This window comes from Mirounga angustirostris, unplaced genomic scaffold, assembly GCF_029215605.1.
Source record: "Mirounga angustirostris isolate CCGP_5_RB_7025 unplaced genomic scaffold, mMirAng1.0.hap1 SCAF_5, whole genome shotgun sequence".
Taxonomy (NCBI): Eukaryota; Metazoa; Chordata; class Mammalia; order Carnivora; family Phocidae; genus Mirounga; species Mirounga angustirostris.
The window spans coordinates 166,010,840-166,028,034 of NW_026991713.1; the positions used below are offsets into that span (position 1 = coordinate 166,010,840).

At 44.8% G+C, this 17,195-nt stretch overlaps 1 protein-coding gene across 1 annotated transcript in view; it reads left to right on the forward strand.

Moving 5' to 3' along the window:
• Positions 1-17,195, forward strand: part of CALN1 (calneuron 1) — a 491,968-nt gene that overhangs the window by 246,370 nt on the left and 228,403 nt on the right. Inside the window, exon 4 of the mRNA XM_054507623.2 lies at positions 3,393-3,536. Coding sequence (XP_054363598.1) covers positions 3,393-3,536 — 144 coding nt within the window. The remainder of the gene's footprint in view (positions 1-3,392; positions 3,537-17,195) is intronic.

A 17,195-nucleotide genomic window follows, 5' to 3' on the forward strand; every position in this document is an offset into this window, starting at 1 on the left:
GCACACCCATCAAGGCCTTTATTTCTAGGCCAAGTTCACACACATCCTCGATCAGGCCTCTCCGGGGTGTCCAGTGTAAGGATACAGCCTTGTTCATTTGTGAGATCTAGGGCATATGCAGGGGGATCACAGGAATGAGGCCAGACTCTGTCACCCTGTCAACAGAAGGGAATTGCCCTGTCGGAGTGATCGAAACAGCCAGGGAGCTCGGGATTGAGTCAGAGGGACGGCGAGTGGAGATGTGCCTCGGGAAAGGAGGACAAGGGGCCGAGCTCAGCGTGTAGCCGGTCATCCAGGTGGCCCACCTAAGACCCTGGCGCCTCTTCTTTGACTCCAGGCCAGGCCCCTGTCATCATCTGACATTTCCTACTATTGCATGGTATATGCCAGCTCTGAAGTAGAGCCCCATTAGAGAGGCTAGAAGGAGAGCCAACCCAACTCGTTTTTCAGATGGGGGCCATCGAGGCTGAGGGAGAAGCCTGCCCTGGGTGTAGGGTAGGGCCAGACTGACTTCCTTGTGGGCTGACTCCCACCTCGGGAGACCCTGCATCTGCATCCGCCTGCCCTCGGCATCTGGGCTCAGGCCATGTGAGGCCATGGTCTCCGCCCCACTGTCCTTGAGTGTTGTGTGCCATGACCTCATGCTGAGCAGTGACTCTAAGCTCTTTCCGGGCCACCTGGGACTTGGTAGGAAAACATATGTCTGCCTGAGGGAATCTTGGGCATGTTTCATGGGCGAGAAAAGCCTAAAAGTGCAGACAAACCCCTTGATTCAGAATTTGGACCAGACTGAAATTATTTCTTTATCCTCAATGGAAAAAAGAGGGGTGTTTGAACAGTAGATTAATAGGGTATGAAAGAGAACACAGGCTTCCTGTTCTTCTCTTAAACACTTTAACAATGTCCACAGATCCCCAGAAAAGGTCTGGAAGGACCTTGGGGATCCTCGTGGCCAACCCAGCTCATTTTACACATGAACAATCTGAGGCCTCAGGGTTTGGCTGCGGACCTAATTAGCTAATGCGCCTGGCCAGGAGCCTAGGGTCCCAGCTCACAGGCTGGTCTTCTGTCTGCTGGAGCCCACACTTATTCTCAGAAAGCACTGAACATGCAGAATTAGTATTGATAGTGAATTTGCTACTAATACACGAGCCCTACCTATTGAGACCCATCATCCATTGAACAGCGGTCTGTGTAATGCCTCCTTCAAAGTGTCAGTGGGAATACAAAGATGAATTAAGTGTATGAAGAGGTGATTTCTGATACATGTAAGATACATACAAGACACATACAATGATACATACAAGAGATGTATGATTTCTGCACCAACCATCGTGTCTTTAGATGGGATGGGCTGACGTCATGAGAAAGGAACGAACGAACCACTGAACAGGAGCAGAGAGGGAGAGACACTGGCCATGGTGGGCAAAGACATTTTTGTGGAACCCACAGTTCCTGACTCAGCCTTGAAGGACCGACAGGATTTGGGCAGCTAAAGAGGAAGGCAAGGCATTCCAGGTGGAAATCCTGGGATGGGAGAGGGCAGCAGTCTGAAAATCGGGCCCCAGAGGTATCAGGTCCTCAACCTTGGAACTTGTAAATATTTCCTTGGGGGGAAAAAAAAAGGCTTTTGGAGATGTTAAGCTGAGGGTCTTGAGATGGGGAGCTTCTCCTGTGTTATCTGGGTGGGTCCTAAATGCCATCACAAGTGTCCTTAGAAGTGGAAGGCAGAGGAAGATCACAGACAGAAGAGGAAAAGTGGGGTGCCTGGGTGGCTCAGTCGGTTAGGCGTCTGCCTTAAGCTCGGGTCCTGATCCCAGGGTCCTGGGATCAAGCCCCGCATCAGGCTCCTTGCTCGGTGGGAAGCCTGCTTCTCTCTCTCCCTCTGCCTGCCACTCCCCCTGCTTGTGCTCTCTCTCTCTATCAAATAAATAAAATCTTTATTAAAAAAAAAAAGAGGAAAAGGTGATGTGGCCACAGAGGCAGGGATTGGAGGGACCTGGCCACAAACCAAGGAATGCCGGCAGCCACCCAAAGCTGGAAGAGGCAAGGGACAGATTCTGCCCTAGGAGAGCACAGCCCTGTCCCCAACTTGATTTTGGTCCAGTGATCCTGATTTCGTACCTCGGCTTCCAGATTGTGAGAGAAGAAATTTCTGTTGTTGGGCGCCTGGGTGGCTCAGTCGGTTACGTGTCTGCCTTGGGCTCAGGTCATGATCTGGGATCGAGCCCCATGTCGGGCTCCCTGCTCCACAGGGGTTCTGCTTCTCCCTCTCCCTCTGCTGCTCCCCCTGCTTGTGCTCTCTCTCTCTCTCCATCAAATAAATAACATCTTAAAAAAATAAAAGAAATTTCTGTTGTTTTTAGCCACAATGTTTGTAGTGATTTGTTACAACAGCCCCAGGAAATTCATACAAATGGGAAGGGGCCAGAGCTTGTTTGGGTAAGGGTGTGGTTCCAGGTGTTGCCCAGGAGCATAGTCAGCTATTTCGAGAAGCAGTAGGTAAACGGGTTAGGGCCAGTGTCGATGAAAAGTCAAAGCTAGCCAAGTCTGGTGCTCAGACACCATTGATGAACCTGTCATTTTCAGACTCTGATCTCGAATTCTCCACGCCATGCCTCGTGGCGGTGTGATGTGTTAATGCTCAGCCAACCCAGGACCGACAGGTCACGGGGGCTCTGGAGGGAGGGGTTCTGGGCCAAATGCGGAACAACTCAGGCTGGGGTCAGAGGATGGGCGATCACCTGCTGAGTGGGATGGCCTTGTTGATATCAGATCCTCTGCTGGCCTGGAGAGAATGTGATTAAAGATGCCTTTTTTGGGCTTTTATGACAGTCTTATTGATCTGAGGTTGTGTATAGCCGTAAAATAGCTGTAAATTAGAGGATGAAATAAAAACAGCAGGATAGTAACTCCTGTCTTCCTACGGGGTTAAAAAAAGCCTTCTGCCCAGCTCCACCTGCAGCAGGGGGCTGATACACGAGCCTGCAGAGGGGAATCTTGTTCTTGTTTCTGCAAACGAAGTGCCCGGGTTAAGAGGCAGTCCTGTCCTCAAGGCTGAAACCTAACCTGTTCGTTCCTGCCCAGGAAGTGTCCTCAGCGAACACAGGTCTCCGCTGGGACCACCGTCGAATTGTGCGGTGACTGTGGTGTTTTAAGGATGCTTGGGGCTGGTTTTCTTTTTTCCTTTACCCCTTCTCTTCCTTTCCTTGTTTTTCATTCCTCTTTCTTTCTTTTGTCCCTCTTTTGGCCGCTCTTTTATCTGATTAAAGGGTTCTGACATATTAGTATTTGTAAGGCCGTTAGGAGTGTTCAGTAGAGGATCACTGGTAATTTCAATGCAACAGACCAAGCCATGTGACCATCGGACTTTGTTTGCTTTCCCCTTGTAGAGATCCGAGAGGCCTTTCGGGTTCTGGACCGAGATGGGAATGGCTTCATCTCCAAGCAGGAGCTAGGAATGGCCATGCGTTCTTTGGGGTACATGCCGAGTGAGGTGGAGCTGGCCATCATCATGCAGCGCCTGGACATGGACGGTGAGCCCCGGGCGCACAGCGTGTCCCCCAGGATGAGCCCCGGCTCATCAGTGAGACCTTGGCTTTGAAGGGCCTTGCACTTGGGGTCAAAAGGCTTGGGGTCATGTCTTGGTTTACATTTGAGGGCTAGACCAAGGTTGTTCCAACAACACTCCGTGCAGTCCCTGGGGCCTGCAAAGGTGGTTCTGGGGCCACTGGAGGGAACAGGGTGAGGGAGGTGGTCTGGCCGCTGGAACAGCCACCACAGATCTTTCCTCCTCTCCTCCCTCTCTGTTCAATAGCTTTACGGAGATAGAGTGCACATGCCATAAAACTCACCCATTTCAACAGTGTGATTCAATGGCGTTTAGTGGATTCACAGATTGGGGTAACCACGCTGTAATCAATTTTAGAGCATTGTCACCACTCCAAAAAGAAACGCGACCTTTCAGCTGCCACCTCGCATCTCTCTATCCCCCAAGCCCTAGGCAACCACTAATCTACTTTCTGTTTCTGTGGATTTGCTCTCTGGACATTTCATATAAGATGGAATCCTACAATGTGTGGTCCTTTGCGACTGGCTGCTTTTACTTAGCATAATGTTTGCAAGGTTTATCCACATTATAGCATGTATTTGTACTCTTTTTTTTTTTTATGGCCAAATCATATGCCATTGTATGGGTATAATAACAGTTTCTTTTCTCTCTCTTTCACTTACTGGGTTTCTATATACAACCTCACCGGGGAAAAGGGTTTCACTGTATTTTAAAAGTTCTAAAAAGTGACACATGACATCTTTAAGGTTCTTTCCTGTTCCAAAACCCTGAGGCTATCCCAAACCAGTTGTGACCCTCCTGACATTTAGATTCTGCCTTGGCTGAAGGTCCAAGAAAAAGCCTTCTTCTTCTTCTTTTTTTTTTTTTCAACACACACTCGCCCCCTCTGAAAAGCAGCTCAGTCCCAGGCCTCAGGGGGTCCAGAGTGGTGAGCATTGGGACTCTCAGGTAGAACATGAAGTATACAAGGAAAAAACAGGAAGCAGAGCATGGGGTCAGGAAGTCCCTTGGAGGAAAAGACTGTGGTAGGGAGATGTTTGCTTGGCCTGCAGCTGATTGGAAGAACCAGCTCTGTCCTGTTATCTCACTGGAATTGCTGGAAGGATGATAATAAGGGTGACCATATGGTGAATGAACTCCAGCACCAGCCACCAAGTGCAGCTGTGGACATTTATTTTCTGGTTCAGGAAAGGGATGTTTCATCAGTGGTATAAGCAGTCCCAGCCTTGTCCTTAAAACTCTGATTGATTGTGACTCACCATGTCTTTGCAGGACCGATTTGACCTTGCTTTATATTTAGCTGCTTGCTTTAGATATTTCTGAAAAGCTAGAGCAAAGCACAAATCATATAGCAAAATCTGTTTTCCACTGACCCCCATCATCATTTCGGAGATACATTTCCAGAAAAGGTTTCCTCCTTAAAATAATAGAAATCTTAAGCTACACTTCCATTTTTGGGACAAAGATTCTGTGCTTTTGATTCTTCGCCCACAACTCCTGTAACAAAACCTAGTCGAATGGACTACAAGCAAATGGAATTAGCAACATTTAATAAAAACGAGCCAGCCCTACTGTGGGTGAGTTACTCCTCTGAAATGGAAGGGTCTTCATCAAAGTCCATCCTACTTCTTTGCGTATTCACTCCTTGGGTCTCAGCTCACAGGGAGTTTTTACATTGTCGCAAATCCTCCCTGAGTCCATGAGGTCTTAGAGGCCCAGGGGATCTTGTGTGTCCCGGGTGTGCAAGGGACCCATCGGGACTTGGGCAGAGCTCCATATGGGATTCAGTTTAAGAGCTTCCAAGTTTTGCTCATTTATTTACAACTTACATACTCAGCTACCAATGCCAAAGGCAGAACTTACCAGAACTTAAAAGGACTAAGCTGTTCTCTTGTAGAGAATTTCTATTCGTTCCTTTAACAAAAGCTCGGGTTTAAAAAAAAAAAAAAAAAGCTGAGGTCATCAGCTGCTTCATGGTGATGAAATCATGTCAAAACACGTTTCTTTACTTTTGAAGTGCAGCTTCTTTGAGGTTTTGTTTTGTTGCTTACAAAAGATTTAATGCAGCAACATGAAGACAGAGCAGTGATGTACGTAGAAGGAATTGCTCCAGCCGTTTATTAATTGCCTAAGTGTTAAAGAACTAAGTGCAGGATGCCCAGTCTGAGGCTGAAATGTGTGTATTTAAGAGTTCTGTGAATGAGGCTGGTAAGTGGGATTTCTGGGGTACTGCATTCTGGATATGGGTGGACTGTGTCTCATGTCCTTTGCTTAATGGGCCTTTTGAGCTTCTGTTAAAAAAAAAAATAGGTCCTAATTATATCCTTCCTTTCTAGCTTCTGTAACTGGGGGTTCTCCACAGAGATTTGGCCTTACTGAATTAAGCTCTTCTTTGGCATGAAACTTGTGGAATGGCAGACATTTTTATGGGGACACTGCTCAAAAAATGGGGTGTTTGGGCTGGAGCTTGGGATTCCTAGCCATAGGCTGACGGTGCCTCCGGGCTCGCAGACCCTGGTGTCCGGGGGACAGCAGGAGATGGGGCAGTGCCTCTGTCCACCGCAGCTGGCTGTGATTAGGAGCAGGTCTGGCCCACACACCGACCTTCTCTTTCTGGGGTCCCTGCCAGTTTGCCCGACAGTGAGGTCATCCCTTTGGCACGAGGGATATAGGCTGAGTGTGTCTGTGCAACTGAAGTTGACACATGAGGCTTTCATTAGGTGGTTCCTTGGGAGTGGGGTGCCTTGCTGCCTAAGCATGTAATAGTAACCTGCCTGGATTAGGGAGCTCGGCGGGATTTCCTGGACACGGAGCCTGCAGGAGCCAGACAGTTCCAGTCTGTGTGTGGAGCTGGTTTTCCAGAGGACACAGTGCGAGGCAGGCTGTAGGGTCTGGGATTGCTCTCTTGGCCTGTGGCCAATTTGCCTTAAGTGCTGGGACTCTGTATGCGTGTGTGCATGTGTGTGCTCGTGCGTGCACACGCACAAACACACGTGCGCTGATGGGCAGATCTGCTCCGAGTTAAATAAACAGAAAGCCAGAATTTGTGCCCGAGGCCCATTGCTTCCTCTTTGGCCCTTGGCGGCAAAGGTTCTTTCTTGTAACTTTTAACTCAATTGCACACCCCCTGGTGCTCGCGGTTCTTCTCCCCTTTCCAGCCTCTGCAGCTGAGGTGACTTACGCCCTAGCACCAGGAGGGAGCCAGGATTCGCCTTTCCTGGGTGCTTTTTGCCAGGATCTCACCTTCAGCCCAGAATCTGGAAGCCCGCAGCCGCCTCCATCAGGCTCGTCGGGAATTGACTTTACTCCAAGGCATCGCGGTCCTAGTTAGGTACGATCCTTGGAAGAATGGATAAAATAGCCACCCAAAAAAGTGTCTGCGAAGCTGACATCTTTCAGAGAAGTGGGTTGAGAAAGGCTACTTGCAAAGGACTGTGGGCTCTGCCACGTCCCGTCCGCTCCCCTCACCTCTATGTTTCCCACAGCAGCCCCGGGGCCCCCCAGCGCTTCCAGCCTCCTTCGCTGGGGAATAAGACCTTGGGAACTTCAAGACCCAACAGCTATTTTTGACTGCTTTCCAGCTTTTAATAGTTTCACCAACCACACCACTGTCGCCATCTGGAATGAATGCAGCTAGCTTTGCAAATAGTTTCCCAAAACACTCAAACCAGGAGACGTTCTCAGCAGCTCGTGGCTTTTGCGAGGGCCCCAGTGGCAGGTGCTCATGCTATCCTCTCCCCCTACAAGCGCCCCTCAGGGCTCCCGCACTTACCCAGCAGACGTCCCTCATTGAAACAAAGGCAGATCCTGCCTCCTTCCTCCTCAAATTCCTTTCTGCCCCTCAAAGGTGCAGAATCTCGTGAGATCCTAGCAAATGTGGGGTTTCTAAATGACTTCCTGCCTCTGAACAGGTTCATGTTTGTTTTCAGGCCCACCTCCGTGTCGAGAGTGAGTTGGGCTCCGGTTTAGTTAGATTTTTAAAAGGATTTATCTGGCGGCCGCTGTGTGTGAACTTGCTCGTTTCCATGTTCGGCAAGATTCACTTTTGGCTCGTTTTGAGACAAGCCACTGAACCACAAAGAACAAAACTGTGGCCAGAGACACAAGGGAGAGTTAGCAATGTCCTTGCTGTCAGCCACCTGTTCATTATAGGGATATCCTTTGCTGATGCATCCCGATTGGGACCTCTCTGTTATCATTCATGACCTCCTAGAAGACAAAAAGTACCAGCTTAATTCAGAGGAGCGCTCACTTCTGCCCCACATTCATCCACATCTGGGTCCTGATTGGGGGGCTCTGGGACAGCCATCGGTCTGTTTTGGGAGCTGAGATGCAGGCTTCTTTCCTGAGTGTGAGGGAAGATGCTTGTCCACAAGCTGCATGAATGGAAACGCCTGGTATGAGGTGGAAGCTGTTGGGGCCATAAGCAGAGGGTCCCAAACCTGGTGCACGTCAGACCACACCCAGGGGGTGTGCTTAAAACAAAAAAAACCAGAGCAGTAGAATCAGAAACCACAGGGTGGGGCCTGGAAGCATGAATCCTGTAACAATCTCATCAAGTTACGGACAGCAGTGTGTCCATTGATGTAACTGGGGGACCTTTGGCTGAAAGAAAAATCTAAAGCTTGAGCGAAGTCTTCAAGCCTGTGGATATTTGTATGAGCAAGAAGGTCTGAGTAAGAAGTAAATGCCTGTAAGGCAGAGAAGGAGCTTTTCCTTTGGGAATTTGATGAAGCAAGAGGACAGTCGGTGGTCATTCAGCCCTGCCTGAAAGCAAAGAGGCCCTCCCAGACAGAGCTCACACCTACATAGATGCCCCAGCTTTCTCCCTCCTCCATCTCTGGGACCTGCAGAATAGGCATCGCCTCGGAGTTTGCTTAAAACGCATCACCTCAGAGTTTGGTTAAAATCCACCCCAGACCTGCTGATTCTGAGCCTGCATTTTTTTTTTTTTTTAAAGATTTTATTTATTTGTCAGAGAGCGAGAGAGAGAGAGCACAAGCAGGGGGAGCAGCAGAGGGAGAGAGAGAGAAGCAGACTCCCCACTGAGCAGGGAGCCGGATGCGGGACTTGATCCCAGGACCAAATAAATCTGAGCCTGCATTTTAATAAAAGTCCCAGGTGGTCCATAGATATGGGGAAATTTGAGGAGTGCTAGTCTAGGGCACACTTTGAAAAGGAGGAAGCCAACCCAACCATGTTTCCTCATTTGAGGATCTCTTCGCAGAGTGCAGCCCCTCCCTAGTCTCCTCCCAGAAACTCAATGTGCAGGGATTTGAAATTCACAAAGCCCAAGTCCTGTTGGAGGTCAGTTACAGGGATGTATCCAAATATTTGCATTTGTGAATAAGCATAAATAGCATTAAACTAATATACATTTCACTCTGTGTTAGTGAATTATTGCTGAATTTACTTTGATCTTGCTGTGCTAAGTCTTAACTGGGTGATGATAATAATGACCAACATTTATGTCATGCTCACCATGCCCCCAATAACAGTAGAATAGCGGTAATACTCGCTAATACGTGCAGAGTCTTCACCATGGGCCACACTCTGTTCAGGCACTTTATTTATTAACTTATTTGTCCTCATATCAGCCATAAGTACTGAGTAGTCTGATTCTCATTTCGTAGGTGAGAAAAATGAACTACAGAGGTTTCACGTTACTTGCCCAGTTCACGCTGCTAGTAAGAGCCATGTGAATCTAAGATCTTAACCACATATCTTTTTTTATTTTTATTTTATTTTATTTTTTTTAATTTTTTTTTTTTAAGATTTTATTTATTTATTTGAGAGAGAGAGAATGAGATAGAGAGAACACCTGAGAGAGGATAGGGTCAGAGGACGAAGCAGACTCCCTGCCGAGCAGGGAGCCCGATGCGGGACTCGATCCAGGGACTCCAGGATCATGACCTGAGCCGAAGGCAGTCGCTTAACCAACTGAGCCACCCAGGCGCCCCTTTATTTTTATTTTTAAAAGATTTTATTTATTTATTTGATAGACAGAGAGAGCCCACATAGGCAGAGGAAGAAGCAGGCTCCCCGATGAGCAGGGAGCCTGATGTGGGGCTCGATCCCAGGACCTTGGGATCATGACCTGAGCTGAAGGCAGACGCTTAACTGACTGAGCCACCCCGGTTGCCCCCTTAACTACATATTTTGTAGATACATTCTTCTTTTTGTGATTTTAGTAGGTACAGGTCACTTACAGTGACAACAGGACATTGAAGCAGTGACCGAACAGAGCACACATACACATGCACATACTCGAGAGTCATGACATCACCTAGGTATTTTAAACCTATATGTGAATATATTGGTTACCAATTCCTGCTCCAGATCGTCTCCTGCTGTCACCTTTGGCTGGATGATAAAATCCAGCCACTCCTCAGGTTACACTTGTATGAGTCAAGCCTGACCCTAGAACAAAGTCTGTGAATTAAAGATGGTGTCTTTGGGTTTCTCATTGCTTTAATGAGGGGAATCGTATTTAGGTCCTCTTGGGATATATAGTGGTGGTGGATGTTCATGAAAAATCGACTCCAGCGTTCCCATCTCCCGAAACAATTCCTGCTGTGTTAACCCAGGAAAAGTCCACCATCTTAATCTTATTGACAGTTGGCCACACTGAATCCCAAGTTTCAGCTAAGACCGAACTGTTTGAGTCACTTCTAGCTACTCAAGCCAGCATTCATAATAAAAACAATTTCTGGTATGAGTACCCATTTCAGTAAGAGCCTCCTCAGCCGATATTATATTCTCTCTCCCTTGTTTTTTTTTTTTTTTTTTTTTAAGATTTATTTATTTGAGAGAGCGAGAATGAGAGAGAGAGAGAGTACATGAGAGGGGGGAGGGTCAGAGGGAGAAGCAGGCTCCTCGCTGAGCAGGGAGCCCGATGCGGGACTCGATCCCAGGACTCCGGGATCATGACCTGAGCCGAAGGCAGTCGCTTAACCAACTGAGCCACCCAGGCGCCCATCTCTCCCTTGTTTTAACACCCTGGAATCCATGGCTACACCTGTACCCTGGGGTTACACTGATAGAAATTAGCAGCATCTCACCTCTCTGCGTTCTCCCATAGCAGACTTGAAACTCCTGGGATGTCCTGATCTGATCATAATCATGGGTGTAAAGGCAGCAAAATGTGGTGGGAGTAGATCTTGAAAATAGGCAGCCCTTTCAAAGAAGCTGCCTCAGCTGTTTCTTCCAGGTCTTCAAGCTGGTCTTGGCTGAGCTCAGGGAGATATCAGAGAGGGTGTGAGGGAGACTCGGGCATTCTGTTTTCTGAGTTCACCCAGAAGTCCCCCTTCCAAGTCATCGGTCCCACTCCTTTCCAATCAGTGTGCTAAATTTTATATCAGAGATCTGGGGAGTCTGTGACCTCAATTTACCACTCTGCAGACCACACAATTAAACTTGGGGCCTTCCGTGCAGTTACAGGAAGTGAGTGATAATTTGGGGCCAACCTGAAAACACCCTTGTTCTCTGTGACCAGAGCTGAGAGTTTCATGGCCTGAGCTTGTCTGTCCATCTGTCCTTCCTTCCTTCCTTCCTTCCTTCTTTACTTCCTTTCCATCCTCCCTTCCTTTTTTTAAAGATTTTATTTCTTTATGAGGGAGATAGAACAAGCAGGAGTGGGGAGAAAGGGGCAAGGGAGAAGCAGACTCTCCGCTGAGCAGGGAGCCCAACACTGGGCTCGATCCCAGGATCCTGGGACCATGACCTGAGCTGAAGGCAGGTGTTTAACCGACTGAGCCATCCAGGCGCCCCTTGTTTTTTCTTTCAAGGGCACCCAGAAGCAACTATCCACCCCCCCAGTCCTTGTAGTCATTGTTGCTAAAGTAAAGGTCAAACATTGGAGCTACATGGGTCTTTAGAAACCTTGCTTTTGATAATTATTTTATCCAAAAGAAACCCCAGGTGACATTTAATTAATTATGATGCCAGTCATGCCAAGGATACCAGTATCCCATTTTTCACTGGCAAGAAGGTCAACACTTCTCTTCTTAAAGAACAGTGACAAGCAAACCACTTTTTTGTGGTTTGCTCCTGGTACCCCACACTGTATCATGAAAACAGAAACCATGCTGGATTCCTAGAAGCAAGAGTATTATCTGGAGCACAAGAACCTGCTTACAATCCTTCATACATAAATAACATTTCTCTCAGGCTAGGTTCACCAAAACGAATACGTGAGAGGGCCTGTCTCAGGACACCCTGACCAGTATAGAGTATTATTTAACAAGTCATTGCTTATATGATTGATGAAAAATGGCGGTTCATTTTACTCTCTTTGTTTTATCTCGTGAGATGATATATTTTTTCATAGGTCGATTGGGTTTTTCCTTTTGAGGATTGCCTGTTTTTGGGGGGCAGGAGTGGAATCTGTTTCAGTAAGGAGAGGCTAATTTATGTGGCCATAATAAATAAATCCCCCAAATTTATTTGGGCTTCATGTCACAAAATAAAAGTTATCACTCACGGGATATGTCCATTGTGAGTCGGCTGGGTGTTTTCCTCTTTGTCATCCTCACTCAAGAGTCCCGGCCGAGGGAGGCTTCTGTCTGTTTCCAGGATAGCTGTAGTAAGGGAAAGAGACCAAATGGACCACATAGTGATTCCTGAAGTTTTTGGTCACTTCTGTTCACTTTCTTCTTAGCTAAAGCAAGTCACATGGCTGTGCCTAATATCAAGGGGTTTGGGGAAGTAGAATCCAACGACATGCCCAGAAGGGATTGAACTGGAAATTATTTGCTGAGCAACACTCACGATGATCTAAGGACTTGGGGCTTTTCTTTTTCTTTTTTATCAGAGTGTTACATTTATTGTAAAATATTTATCTCAGGGAAAACTTCTAGAAATTCTATAAATAGGGGCAGAAATGATTGTCATGGAGATTTTACACAATCCTTTTGGAATGATCAAGTAGATAAAACTAAGTAACAATTTGAATGACATCGAATATGTGTGTATATGAGTATGTGTAAGTGTGCCTGTGTAATATAAATTTTGTGTTCCAAAAAAGAGAACATCCTTCTTTTTTGAGCAATTCTTGAACATTAACAAAACTTAGCTAGGTATTAGACCACAAGACCACCTAACTAAATTCCAAAGGACGCACATCCTTTGGCTGTAATGCAATAAACCAGAAATTAATAAAAGTTTGAATAAGGATCCCTCCCACTTGGAATCTAAAAATTAAAAACCAAAAACCTTTCAATTTAATGAATAATTCCAAGACTCTTGGGAAAAAATGCAATAAATTGACAAATATAGCATATTTAATGGAGAATTAAATAGAGCTGCCACTAAAATAAACTGGAAATGAAAAAATATGAGAGATTTAAAAAAGAATACTTAATACAGTTTTATAAAAATACATTTGAACATCTACACGGAATGGAGATTTTTTTCTGGAAAATAATACATTTTTGAAATGGATTCAAGCCCAAGTAAGTAGTCTAAATCGGAAGTTGCATACTTGCAGCCTTTCCAGCCAAATGCAGCTTACAGCCCTGTTTTATTGGGCTCACACCTCATTTTATAAAGCAGAAAATCTTATATTAAAAACATGCACTTCTCTCTTCTCTTAAAATCTTGGAGAATTTAACAAGATTAGATGAACTATAGTGAAGATCTGAACTCCTTCACTATAATAATTTGGTGGACTTGAGTAGCTGTCTACTCTAGGCAAGGCAAATCCCACAGTCTCCACCATTCCTTTCTGTCTTACACATGCCTGCCCCCTTTTGATGGACTAGCTTGGTCCCTGTGGACTTTGGAGTGTGGCACTCTGCCTGAATTTTGGACCAGGGAATGATGAGGGGATCTTCCACTGCTATGGCGATTTATTCTTCTTTTCCTTTGGTTGTTGTTGTTGTTGTTGTTGTTGTTTAGGGTTTTATTTATTTATTTGAGAGAGAGAGAGAGAGCATAAGCAGTGGGAGGGGTAGAAGGAGAGGGAAACAAGCAGACTCCCTGCTGAGCAGAGAGCCTGATGTGGGGCTCGATCCCAGGACCCTGAGATCATGACCTGAGCAGAAGTCAGATGCTCAACTGACTGAGCCACTAGGTGCCCATCCTTTCCTTTAGTTTTAATTCTGCATTTGGGGGTTTGTTTTATTTTCCTATGCTTTTTTTCTGTTTTGCTTATTGTCATTTCCAGCAACTTCAGTAGACTACTTGCTTTATTTTAATTTTTTATTATTTAATAATTAAGGCGACTAAGGAAATTTGCCACTGAGAAGAGCATTAGTAACGTCTTTCATCTTTTAGTTGTTTTCTTGTTTCACTGTTTGCTTTACAATATTTTATCGTATATTTTCATTCCCTCTGCTTCTCTGCAGATTTTTTAGGAAAGTGTTTTATAATTTCCAAATCGCTGGAATTTTAAGTTTACATGAAAATTTTCTATTTTTATTACATTGCGGAAAGTAAACGTGACCTGCTATTTGGGAGGATTTTCTTTGTAACCGAGAATATGCACTTTTATGAAGGTATCGTGTCTTCATATATGCATAGAAGTTATCTTCATATTACCTGTATCTCCTCCATCTGTATTTTTGGTTATTTTATCTGAGATAAGTACTTTGATGTGTTGAATTCTCCCAGGGCTGTTGCCATGCTTCCTTGGTTTACTTCCAACAATTTTTATTTCGATTTTTTATGCTCTGTCTGCACTCATAGTAGCTTTTATCTTTTATCAATGTAAACGTTCTCTAGATGCTTTTGAGTTATACTTTTGCTTTCTGTTAATTTTTGCCACATAACCTTTTTGCCCATGTTTGGGTAACATTTATTGTTAAGTGCGGTCTTGGGGGACATACACCATTATACAGCTTCTTCCAGGAACATAGTCCGGTGCCCTTTCTGTGAGCAATTTTTACACAACATATGCCATGCTGTTTTAATTTTTAATTATTCTGAGAGACTTTTTATGGGCAAGCTTAACCTATCATTTATTTCAGAACTTTTATGTTGGGTCTTAATTCTGTCATTTTGTGTTACGCTGGTTTCCATTTGTATTATTTGTCTTTTTAAACTACAGTGGGTTTTTTTTTTTTTTAAAGATTTTATTTATTTATTTGAGACAGAGGGAATGAGAGACAAAGAGCATGAGAGGGAGGAGGGTCAGAGGGAGAAGCAGACTCCCCGCCGAGCAGGGAGCCGGATGCGGGACTCGATCCCGGGACTCCAGGATCATGACCCGAGCCGAAGGCAGTCGCTTAACCAACTGAGCCACCCAGGCGCCCATACAGTGGGTTTTTTAAATTGAGGTATATCTGGCATACAACATTATATTAGTTTCACATGTGCAACATAATGATTTGATATTTGTATATATTGTGAAATGATGACGGCAATAGATCCAGTTAACATCCATCACCATACAGAGTTATAATTTTATTTTCTTGTGATCAGAACTTTTTAAATCTACTCCCATAGAAACTTTAAATTATGTAATACAGTATTATTAACAATAGTTATCATGCTGTACATTGTATCCCCATGACTTATTTATTTTATAACTGAAAGTGTGTACCTTTAACCACCTTTACCCACTTCACCCAGCTCCCCATCCCCCACCTTTGGCAACCACCACCAGTCTGTTATCTGGATAGATTGATCTGTCTGTCTGTCTGTCTATCTGTCTACCTACCTATCTGTCTATCCGTCCATCCATCCATCCTTCCATCCACACATACATACCACATTTTCTTTACCCATTTGGGTGCACATTTGGGTTGTTTCCATGTCTTGACTGTTCTACATAATGCTGCAGTGAACACGGAGGTGCATATATCTCTTCAAGTTAGTGTTTTCATTTTCTTCAGATAAATACCCAGACGTGGGATTGCTGAATCATATGGTAGCTCTATTTAAATTTTTCAAGGAGGGGCGCCTGGGTGGCTCAGTCCATTAAGCGTCTGCCTTCAGCCCAGGTCATGATCCCAGGGTCCTGGGATCGAGCCCCACATCGGGCTCCCTGCTCAGCGAGGAATCTGCTTCTCCCTCTCTCTCTGCTTGCCGCTCCCCCTGCTTGGGATCTCTCACTCTCACTCTCTCTCTCAGATGAATGAATGAATGAATGAATGAATGAATGAATGAATGAATGAATGAATGAATGAATCTATCTTTCTTTAAATTTTTCGAGGAACCTCCATACTGTTTTCCATAGTGGCTGCACCATTTACAAGCCAACTAACAGTGCATGAAGGTCCCTTTGCTCCACATCCTCACCAAAACTTGTTATTTTATTTTTTTTTTAAGATTTTATTTATTTATTTGAGAGAGAGAGAATGAGAGAGAGCACATGAGAAGGGTTAGGGTCAGAGGGAGAAACAGACTCCCTGCCGAGCAGGGAGCCCGATGTGGGACTCGATCCAGGGACTCCTGGATCATGACCTGAGCCGAAGGCAGTCGCTTAACCAACTGAGCCACCCAGGCGCCCAACACTTGTTATTTTGTTGGTAATAGCCATGCTAGCAGGTGTGAGGTGCTGTTTCACTGTGCTTTTGATTTGCATTCCCCTGACAATTAGTAATGTTGAGCACCTTTTCATGTACTTGTTGGCCATCTGTAGGTCTTCTTTGAAAAAAAAAACACCTATTAATATCCTCTGCCCATGTTTGAATTGGATTGTTTGGGTTTTTGCTGTTGAGTTGCATGAGTTCTTTTTATATTTTGGAATATTAACCGCTTATCAGATATACAATTTGCAAATATTTTCTCCCATTTGGTCGGTTGCCTTTTCCTTTTATGGATAGTTTCCTTTGCTGTGCACAAAGGTTTTTTTTTTCTTTAAATATTCTCGCGGTTGTTTGGGAGGCAGATATCCTCCTTTCCCTTTTTCTAGTAATGTCCGAAAAGGTTTGGTGAATTTATCTCTAACATCAGTTACAAATTAATAACAGTCTTTTTTTATGGAAGATGAGAAATTAAATGTTTACCCCCTTTCTCTTTTCTAGTCTTTGTTAATTTCAATATATGGTAATTATAAATGTACTTCCCCTCCTTTTATTTTTATAATATTCATTATTTTCAGTTTTAAAGAATATTATCAGTTTTATGACCATTTTGAAACAATTATTTTGCCTGTACATTTATCTGATTTCAGTGCTTACCCCTGTCATATTTACCTCATTTTCTGTTTCTTTTTTAAAAATTAATATATATCTGTTCTGACATAAACTTTCCAAAATCTCCTTTTTTTTTTTTTTTTTTTTGTCCCCAGGAAGTTTACCTCAACCCTACATCTGAGTATGTTAAGTCTGAGAATATTTCTCTTGACACAAACAACTTGATTTAGGTGCTGAATTCTTGAATTTTGGCCTCTTTTAAAGTCCAATGATTTCTACTCCATTATTTTGGGGTTTTAATGTCAAGAAGCTCGTGGCCATCCTACCGTTTATTTCTTGCGAACAACAGACTTTGGGGCGACGTCATCATCGTCATCAGTGAAGGATGAACTTCTCACCAGTCCGTTTCCTTCTCTTGGTTGTTGCTGTTCATGGTGGTTGGAGCGATGGTGGTCCCTGTTCTTAGGGCTCCTTGTGATGTGATTCACACTCTCCATGTTTAGACTGAGTTTTTTTCCTAGAAAACATTTTTTTTTTTTTTTGAC